General features: G+C 39.7%; 1 protein-coding gene across 4 annotated transcripts in view; it reads right to left on the bottom strand.

The window, feature by feature from the left end:
- Positions 1-145: 145 nt before the first annotated feature.
- The window catches only part of SLC25A12 (solute carrier family 25 member 12), a 43,357-nt gene continuing 32,817 nt past the window's right edge, over positions 146-10,685 (bottom strand). For all 4 annotated transcript variants that reach the window (XM_015868515.1, XM_015868517.2, XM_015868516.2 and 1 more), the window contains 5 exons: positions 4,841-4,981; positions 3,170-3,308; positions 1,187-1,345; positions 908-998; positions 146-769 (listed from right to left, as the gene is read on the bottom strand). In XM_015868515.1, the coding sequence (XP_015724001.1) occupies positions 580-769; positions 908-998; positions 1,187-1,345; positions 3,170-3,308; positions 4,841-4,981 (720 nt within the window). In that variant the 3' untranslated portion in view covers positions 146-579. The remainder of the gene's footprint in view (positions 770-907; positions 999-1,186; positions 1,346-3,169; positions 3,309-4,840; positions 4,982-10,685) is intronic.

The raw sequence follows: 10,685 nt of genomic DNA, 5'->3' as shown, positions 1-10,685 counted from the left end.
CTAGGGCAGAGTAAATGGCATTCCTGCAGAGGCTACATACTGCACCATACGTTCATTAAAGGGCTGCGTCTAATCCTTAACCTTTAGTCTGAAATCTGCAGAGAAGAAAAATCATATTGGACAACTTCTCTATAGCCACGAAGAATTGAACTGGTTTTAAATATTTTATTGTCACGTGAGTCTTAACAAAAAGCCTTCAAAACATTCTGTACATTTCAAACTATTTTGAACCGCAATATCCATTATATAAATGTATGTGTAGAGATGCCATGATGTCTCTGTACAAAGATGTACAATATGTACAGTAACATTAAATGCAAGCTGTGTGAGGCAGAGCTTAGGCTTACACATTCATGCCACCGGTTAAAAACAAGGCATAGACCCAAAGCTTCAGTTTGTGTGCAACAACTAGTTCAGAAACAGATAAATGTGTATATATCAGTATTAGAAAGGAGTAATTTGATCTTCAATCTCAGTTCAGCTAGAACAACATGCAGCTGACTGGAAAAAAATACAGTACTGTTCTCGTGGATTTCTAGCACTGCATCACTTCCAGAGGCCGAAATGTCTCTTTGGGATTCAGCTGCTACTTTTTGGTGGAGCAGGGACAGTGCCAGAGGACCGAAACTTGGGAAGATACAAACCAAATTTATTTTCTATACCGGCAAACGTGGCTGCAGCAAGTCTGTATCCACCGATGTGTTCAGGGTTGGCAGGAGGAAGATCTGAAATTCGAGTTTTCGGTGGGGGTTCTGATCCAGAAGGTTTGCTGTTGGAAGGAAGAAAATGAAAAAAGCTTTTCCACTGTTTAAGAATAGTCGGGTGGGGGTGATTCATACACTGCTTAACAGGCAACTGAGACAGATAAGAAGTTAAAAAAAAGTTAAAAAGTGAATGTTTGACTTACAGGCCTCCAAAATCGACATAAAACCACCTCTGCAGAAGTTCATAAGTGACCAAAGTTACGCCAAACTGGGGTGAAGATCTGAACACGCGAGCTGTAGAATATTGCAAGTTACAGTGTCAAACAAAAGGGAGTTTCTCAGGAGAGAAGTTGAGCATTTTGTAATAAAATGTTGAAGTTACATTGCTTGGAATCAGACTTTTTAAATACTGCTCTGGAACAGCAGCAGGTACTAACTGGGACAAGTGGGGTCACTCATGATATTCAGTACGCATCTCTCACCTGCGGCTCCCTTCCAAAAAGCCGAAGGGCCTTCTTCCTTTAGAATCTTTCCAAAACAGTCAATAACTCCACTGTATGTTGTCTGACCGGCGCGAGCTGCCACTTGCAGTCTTGTCTTGATGACATCAGCAGGGGTTACCAAAGAAGCAGCAGGCACACCTTTTAGAAGGAAACCACATTTAATTTGCACAAAGATTCTTGTAAAAGATGAAACTCTTCTAACTGAAAGATACAACGCCAAACTTGAATATCGTTTTCACAAGAACTGGATGTTACTAAAAATGCAAGTTCTTATACTTGAAGCTAATATAACTGTTGGTATTGTCCTTCCATTTCTTCCAAGCTTAAAGGCTATAGCTGAGAGTAAAGAAAATAATAGGTGAAACATTAACAGTGATTTTCTCAACATCCCATCATGTAGATGAAGCATTTTTAAACTCACACGTAAGTTATATATGAAATCAGAAAGGAGATCTATGGCAAAACTCAGCTGTGCCACCTCACTATATTTTCACAGTCTACAAAACATTTTGCAAATTACACAGATAATTCACCTGGGAACTTAAATCTGAACCATCCATGTGTTAAAGGTGTTAGCAAGGAAATTATTGCTTAAAATACCTGTTCTAAATTATTTCCTTTCTGCTGTTTGAGCTGTTTTGTAGGAGAATAGATGCTGCTTGCAATTAGGCAAGACACAAAGAAACAGGACAAGGAAGGTGCTTTACAAGCCTACCGTGTATCAGCAGCACAATATTAGCCAACTGCAATGCAAGAGCCACTTCCAAGGCACCACTCTCAGCTTTCCAAGTCAAAGGAAGGACACAGTTCTCAGAACCGTACAATTGTTTTGCAATTAAACTAAAAGTTTGCAATCAAACTAAAAGATGAGTATTATGAGATAGAAGTTAATGATATTTGTATGAACTTCTGTGAGTGCAGCAAGACAGACAGTCCTGCATCGTGTAAGAGTAAACAGGGCTACACCCCTGTTGCTGTTTTCCCAGCTGGTCTCTCTCTTCCCTCTGACACCAGAAAAGACCCAACTGGCACAGAGCAGGTACAGCCAAGCTCTGCACCAGGTCACTGTGGAACTCACACGCAGGGTACCCACAACTGATGAACATACACACTGCTATTCCTCACAGCTGCAACCAGTAACACTGGCCTGTCCCACCCAAGGGTGTTTCTAAACTACACAGAAGCCAACACTGACTGGTTCACAACTGAGGGGCTGCAGCTACCTGGAGGTGTTTGAGAGCAGTGGAGATGTGGCACTGAGGGATGCGATCAAAGGGAATGGTGGGCATGGGTTGTAGTTGGACTTGGTGACCTTAGAGGTTTTTTCCCAACCTTAATGATTCTATGGTCCTGTGGTTTCCACTCTGGTGATCTTAACAGGACCTGCCCTTCTGCATCCTCTTAACTAACCATCATGACAATTCCTATATCCAGTGTTTTACAGTGTGTGCCAATTAGCAAAAAGAACTTACCGATCACCATCACTCATTTGTTTATATTGAACATTTTCGAGAACCCTTTAAAATATTTGACATTTCACAGTATGATTCTTCAGCCTCAGATTCTTTACAAGAAGTTTTTTGGCAGTTGCCTTTGAACTAAGTTTCCTCTCAGTTATTCAAGAATCCAAACCCAAGTAAGTCATTTTCTTCTTAGCTCTTATGGTATCTCATTTTACGTTCATCAAAGATTCAAATTAGCCTTCAACTCAGAGAGCACAGTAACAAGTAAAACCCCATTGAGACAGACAGATCAAATTTGACTACAAGTTGCTGAGCTGCATTACACTGTTTATCCACATTATGCAAATGTAATTAGCTCTCATCAAAATTACATCGCCTCCCACTAAGGATAACAGTGATCAAATTTAGATTAAATCAGACACAATAGTACCATACCCTTCCTTTATATGGGGCTACCGAATGAATATTAAATATTACTTACTAAAAGAAAAAAAATTACCTGCGATGGCTCCAGCTGCAAGGAGATTAAGCCCTCCCACATGGCCGTGTTCATCAGCGAACATCAGCTTGCTATGAGCATAAACAGGAAAGTAGATGGCAGAAAAGGGAATGTCTCTGAGGAAACATGCTTTGGCACCCTGTCACGCAGAAAAGAGACGTAATAAAAATACATTTTGTAAATAAGGTTAAAATTGATATCCAGAGCCCAGGACGCATCAGCTCTCTTGATCTACTAGATAAACAACATGGAAAACAAACTAATTCAGGAAACAGAAGATGTAGAATTGAACTCAAACAAAAAACTAAAGCAGGCTTCTAGATTAAGGATGATCCAAGGTTCATACCTAGGTTTACGCAGCAACAATTCTGACATCAGTACCTAGAAGTACCTTTTATATGTGATGTGTCCAAACATGACAAAGAACGCAACAAGGTCCTGATGTCTCTCACAATGACCACAAGCAAAGAAGCAGTGAGACAAGTCCTTGCATGTCAATTCTTTCCATCAAACACAAAACCATCACTAAAATACCATCTAGGTTTGTAACACCTCATACTGCTCTGCACAGGTGATCACGTAGCTGATAGAAGAAGCTGCACCAAACGTCTACCAAAAAGGGAAACCACTGTAGGACACCAAGTACAGAGAATCTCGTGCCTTCAGTCATTTCCACACAGACAGTTTATGCTCTAACATGCATTTATGCAGTTACTCACAAAAGATAATGCAATTCTAAAGAATGGCAGGATTTTTAGTAAGCTCAATTGTTGAATTGCTGCAAAGAGAAATAATAACTTTGTCCCGTGTAACAAAACATCTGTGATCTTTGGGAAATCTAACAGTTGTTAATCTGATTTATTGAATTCCAAGCAAAAGCTGCAGCTCCAGAAACAAATTTGCACATTTCTATACTATTATCACAGGTCTATGACAAATCAGGTAAAGCAATGTTTTGTAAATGCACAGATAATGCAAGTGCTGAATTTACGTATTACCCCTCGTGCTGACAGAAGATAAAGCAAGAAATACCATTCCTTGTTTAAGAAAACTAATAGCTTCTGCTCCATTACATCTGATCTGTAATGATGGTACTAAGTGTACCTGCAGGGAAGGAATCTGTTGACTGGCACTCTGCTGAAGTACAGTACAGTATGGGCTTTTTTTAAAGTGGAATTTGTTATTGACAAATCCCTCCATTTAACTTCTTAAAAATCTGAATCCTGCTAAACTATACCACTGTTTCGCTGCCATCAAATTATTAAGACAAAGAGAATATCCTGCTGCAAAGGTAACAATAGAGATAACAGAGATTCAAAATAAATGTAAGAAAAACACGCAGGAAAGGTAAAGAAACTTTTCACAAAACCCCACCAAATGAAATTATCGGCACTAGAAGCCAGCAGGTCTGCAATACAGGACTCCCTGTAGCTCAGTATAAAAGCCCAGAGGACAGAATGGGGGAGTACTTTTATGTATCCCACTGCCATTAATATAGAAGTGGGTTTTCTTCAGTTTTCCACTGTGGGAACTGCCCTGCAGGAAGAAATTGGTTCTAAATTCAAAAGGTTTCTTTGTTTTTAACACAGTCTTTGTTTCAACACTGTAAAAGTTTAGCATAAAATATGTTAGCAGAGCTATAATGAAGCCACTCAGAGCAGACACACATACCTTATAGAGACCAAGAAGGCCTAAATCCTTCATAACAGAGAGGGCACTGACTCTGGGTCCTGTAGTAATTTCTCCCGCTACCTGCAGCCGAATCTTAACAATCTCCAGTGGATTAGTGAAGATGACCTGGGAAGCTCCTGCCTGCAAACCCAAAGAAAAAGAAAGTGAAACGCATTATTGGGGCATGTGGTGACAGACTGACTTTGCAAGGTGCAGAGTGCCTTCACCTCTCATTCCACTGGCTCATATTCTCAAATAAAAACCCACGAGTGCGAGTTAACAAAGCACTTGTCTGGAGGTTAAAAGCCCACACCAGAAATCGTGGTTTTGTACAGAATTCTGATTCACATAAATTCTTACATTTACCTGTTAATATTCCACTGCAGTGGATTGAATTGGTTTGCCTCTGCAATTCTCCTTTGCATCACTTCCTACAAGTCAGGAGACTGCACAAAAGTCCATCAGCTAGTGCACTAAACACTACTTGACAACAATGATTAGACTTGTACTGCTGGGGCATCAAACGCTTACTAAGAAGACCTTATGTTTATTTAATAGTAATCCATCACCAATGAGTAGACATGCTATTAGCATTTAGTCGTGATGCTTTTTAAAAAGTAAATTTGCATTTAATGGTGTAATTTTAAATAATTAGAAAAGGTGTTTGGAGTTTTGTTTAGTAGACTGTAATTCTCCTAATTGGAAACAAAACAAATTTTAAATAGGAAGAGTAACATTTCAAAATATGATACTAGACACAAACAGGAGCCCGATCTTCCTCTGAGCTGAGCACGGCGTTCCACATGCTAGAAATGTTCTGCTCAGGAAAGAAACTCTCTTTGTAAAACTGAGGGTGTGTGCAGAAAAAAGATAAAAATAAAAATCATTGGTCAGCTCACTGTCCCACCTCCTGGTGTTCCCTAATTGATTCAGAACTAAACACTAACCCTTTTTGTTATGTCTCTGCTATAGCACATCTCCTCCTCTCCAGCAACAGGCAGAACTGAGGTTAACCTGGGAGCACATCTTACAAGTTGGAAACTTATTTTAGATTTGAGAAAAGGGCCTCAATAGATCTTATAGAAAACAAGGAACATTCTGAGCACTCCGGTAGTGGCTGTGTGATGGGGGTCTCAAAATCCTCACTGACCAAGAGAAAGACACCTCGGTCAGTACAGACATCTGAAATCCCTGACCCAAACAGTGGCCTACCAACCTCTGCTTTTGATTAATTATCTGTACTGAAACTGTCTGGAAGACCATTGGGAATTCCTAGATTGGACAAACTGGCCCCACCTTCTCTATTTCCCAGACTTAATGCATAAACTTTTCCCAGTTCCCTGGTACCACTCATATCCAAAACTGTTCTTCAGACCTTATTAACTTCCCACGTTACCTTTTCCTTTCCAGTTAGCACAGCCCTGTGCATGTAAGAAGCAATGGTTGTCCTGCTCAGAAAAGTTTCAAAATAAACAAAACTTACATAAATCTCATCTGGCAAATTCTGTTGAACAGTAACCAATTTATTTTTTTTTTCCCCATATTGCATTAAAAAAACAATTTTCACTGTTTATAGTTTCCCTACATGTTTTTTTATACTCTGGATAAAATATTAATCAGAAAACTCTTACTACATAATAACATAGTGCATCATAGAAGTGTATCTGCTACCTGCCTATTTAATATGCATTCTTTGTTTACACACATGAAATTCAATTTTTTATCATTTTTTATTTTTAATCTGTTGTAAATTAGCACATCCTGCAGAGCAGCCAAAATAACCCTTCCTATTTGCCTAACGCCCACCAAAGAAACACAAATAGGCCAATTCATAAACATTTCTATTTTCTGAACTGAATTCAATCTTCCTGCAATTAGCCTCCTCCTCCCCTAGGTGCACAACTGCCTCCCTCTGCTGCTCTCAGCCCAGTTCTGATGCACAAATGAACAGATAAGGCTCTAAACAGAACTTCTTCATAATTTAGCAGCAGTACTAAAGTGTTACCAATTTTATGCTGTTTATAGAGAATTACATATAACAACATTAGTAGTAAAATGACTTGATAAGCAGATGACTGAGTAAAATAAAACAAAAGAAAAACCCTAACTTGTATTGTCAGTAGAAAAGCTCTTAGAAAGCTCTTTAATTGCTTTGAACGTTGTGTATACAACCAGCTTTCTTAAAAAGAGCAGTAACCATTAAGACACTCAATGAAATGCTGCCTATCAGCACTACAGGCTCCTGCCCAAGCCTCACTCTTTCATACAGTTACATCTGGAGCAAACTTTTATGCACAAGAATAACTCAATTCACATAAAGATCTACACTGAATTCAGCTTTGTGAACAAATGATGTCCTGTCACATCGTATGTACAGGTAACATGCAACACAAGAAAACTCACTTGTTCACTGTGTGCTTTTGAAGAACTGAATGGGAGGGCTGTTGGTTTTGTTTTCTTGCTGAGGAAAAGTTTGTGTGTCTGATGAAGAATGAGGTGGAAGGAAGGCACTGCCTGGGTTCCCAGCAGCACAGCAAGTGTCTCAGAAGGGGATGGAGAAGAGATCTCCAAAGAAAAACAAACTGGCAGCGCAGAGTTGCAATACAAATCTCCGTGCTTCTGTGCAAATCATTGGCAATCACCATCATTCTTTCTCAAAGTACCTTATTTCAGCTGTCAGCTATGTTTTTTATATACACGTGCGCACATATACACACACAAAGGTACACACTACGGTCCTGGCATTTCTTTCACAGAAGGTGCACTAAATCTAGATTTCCTCCCCAAGAAAATCTTCCTTCGCACATAAATTATAACAGACACTTTAAAAAAGGTTGACAAATTTGTTTCTGAATGGAGGTTATTCATACACATCAAAAATACCAGTAATAAAAGCTTCTACTTAACCTTAATGTCATGTAAAATAACTCTACAAGGAGCAAATAAAGGAACTAAATCTGACAGCAAAGGTTATGAGAGAAAAGATGTAGTTTGAGATCCCAGAGCAAACGCCTCATGACATGCCAAAGGCTGAAGGAAATACACAAATGACCCTGCAACATGAGACCTCTTGCCCTTTCCAATTCCACCCAGAGGCATATGCTACAAAGGGGGAGAGGCCTATTTTGAGCCCTTCCTTCCTTCCTTTCTGAAACCACCACATCCTGGACCACAACCATACCCCATAGAAGCAGCTAAAATAAGATGCTACTTAAAACAGCCTACTTCAAACACATCAAAAGAACTTGCACTTCTTTCTCAAGGCCAAACTTTCATTGCTCACGCACCCACAGCAAGTTTATTGTCTCTTTTACTAAACAGTACATTTCTTCATAAGTTCAAATGTCTGCAAAGTAAAGCAGCTACATTTAATTCTTCTCCTAACTTTACCTGTCTAAAGTATATGAAAAGATATACGGTATCTATCTTCAAGACTTTGAAGAGCAGTATCCTGACAAGTAAATTCTGGGACCTCTTCATATACATATAGGCAAACACACATATCTCCCTCTCCTAATCACCAACATATGCACTGCCTATACCTTCAAGAGGGGTTCTTATACCCTTTCCTTCTGGCACCCCACATCCTGCAGCACGAATCAAAAATGTCTTTCACATGAAATGGAATTCATCCACTTGAAATGCTAAGCCTCCTGCACACTCCATTGATGGAAAAATTTAGTTCCTAGATCATAGGAACTACAGCTCTAATTTACATGCATTTTCATCTGCTGTGACAGTACTTTTGCTCACTTACACAACATTAGATGTCAACTTATACGGTTCAGCTGAGGATGAAAAGTTACCCTACAGCACCAAGCCTAACATGTATCAAGTAGGTGAGTCTCTTTGAGTAGCACTGTTCACATTAGGCATGAGTTTTCTGTTTCCCCGGGATATGGAAAGCATCACTAAAGCCTAACTCATTCTCCCTACTACCTAATGGTAGCTGAAAACTCCAGAGGCAGAAACGCTAATCACCAAATTACAATAAAATTTAATTAATTACAGTAACAGTAGGGAAATAAATTGTTTTATCTGAACATGTGGAAGTGTGGATAGTGCTGCTGCTGATTAACAAACCAGCAAACTCTCAGAAAGGTAGGAAGATGGGATATCAGTTTCATCCATCAATGACCAGAACCCTTTCCATGACAGGTATGACCTGACCGATGTAACTGAGCTGCCCCACGCAGTTGTTTTGCAGACTTCCAATACAGCCACAACTTGAGAGCAGCTGGGAATATTTGGGCTTTGACAGAGCAGGCCCTGCACTCCCCAATGGCATTTACATTGCCCAGAGGCTAGCAGGTACGTTTCAAGAAACACAGGGCACTGGCTGACTGCGGGAGGTCCCTGCCCTGCAGTAAGGAAGGAAGACTGGCAGGCAGCTTGACCGTACAAATAGGCCAGTGCTTTGGTGGATGTCTCTGGTAACAGCTATGAGATTTGTGTCCTTTTACTGAGGAGTTTATTCCAAAAATCTTACAGCAGTTGAGAAAAATATCTTCTTAACGCAGTTCCTGATTCTGTTGGTTGCCCCTTTGTGGGATGATACAGCACTTCTCACAGAGCTGAGGATGCTGACTGCCACACACAGGTTGCCTGGAACCACTACCGTCCTAACATCACAGGTTTTAACTGTCCCTGTTTGTGGGTCTCACAGGACTACAACACCACACATAGACTTTAATACAGCAGTGTCATCCAGAGAGGAGAATGTGCATGGTCCACTGCACTACTTCTATTGCTGCTTCTGCCTCCTCCCCACAACTTTGTTGATTCCAGGCTGTGGACAGCAGTGCACACAATGCGTTTCTGCCCTGTCTGCGAGAAGGTAGGGCTCCAATGGTGTGGAAGGTTTCTGCCCTAAGCAAAACACCTAAAAACCAGCTTACCCATCTGTTACATGTAGAAATGAGCATTATTGCTGTCAATCAGGAGAAGAGTCAGTGCTGAACACAGACAAGTGAGAGTCAGAGGTAGTAAGCACATCTCCAAGAGCTACACATAGGTATAATCTGTTTCTTCTCATGTTACGATGGGGTGAAAAGCATATTTTGAATGTATTCTTTTTATAATGTACTCTCAAGATAACAACATATCCTATCTTCCTGTCTACTTGAGAGTTTGCTGATTTATTAACATTTGTCAAGACATTTTTAAGAAGCCACAAGCTACCTAAATCCAGATGATGAAAACAATTTTGGGATAGATAAAAGGCACATAGTGCCATAGTAACCCATAATTTTGGGTTAACAGAGAGAGAAGGAATAGAATTGTGGAAAGATGAGGAAGAGAAGTAATATCTCCAGAAGAGAAAGCTTGTCTGCCCCAGCACATTGAAAGTGATTAAGGCTGCTTGTGGCAGTTCCTTGGATGTAACTGTTGGTTATCTCATAACATTTTGTAAAAAAGCAGAACACAATGAATACAGTAAATGAGAAGATCAACACTACTTCCAAGCAAGTCAACATGGAAAAAAAAGCTGTCAAAACAAGGATGAAAAAGACTGAGGAGAAAGAGGACAGAAGCAATTATATTGCTACTATTTCAGTTAATTAATCCTTTCAGACATTTAGAATAAACTTTATATGCTTGCTAATAATGATTTTAGTATTTAGGAAGAAGTGAAATAGCTAAAATGACATTAAAAAAAACAAACAAAAAACAGTGCAGATAGGAAAGTCACCAGCTGGTAAGATTATTGGATAACCCAAACAAGGCTGCAAAGAAATTAAAACAACTCTGAGGTTGCTAAACTGGCCAGCATCTGCCCTACAGAGGCCAACTTTATCTAAATCCTCCCAATTGGAACAAGTAAGTATTCCTATCTTCTTTGAGT

This window comes from Coturnix japonica, chromosome 7, assembly GCF_001577835.2.
Source record: "Coturnix japonica isolate 7356 chromosome 7, Coturnix japonica 2.1, whole genome shotgun sequence".
NCBI lineage: Eukaryota > Metazoa > Chordata > Aves > Galliformes > Phasianidae > Coturnix > Coturnix japonica.
This window is presented reverse-complemented; position numbering and strand designations above follow the sequence as displayed.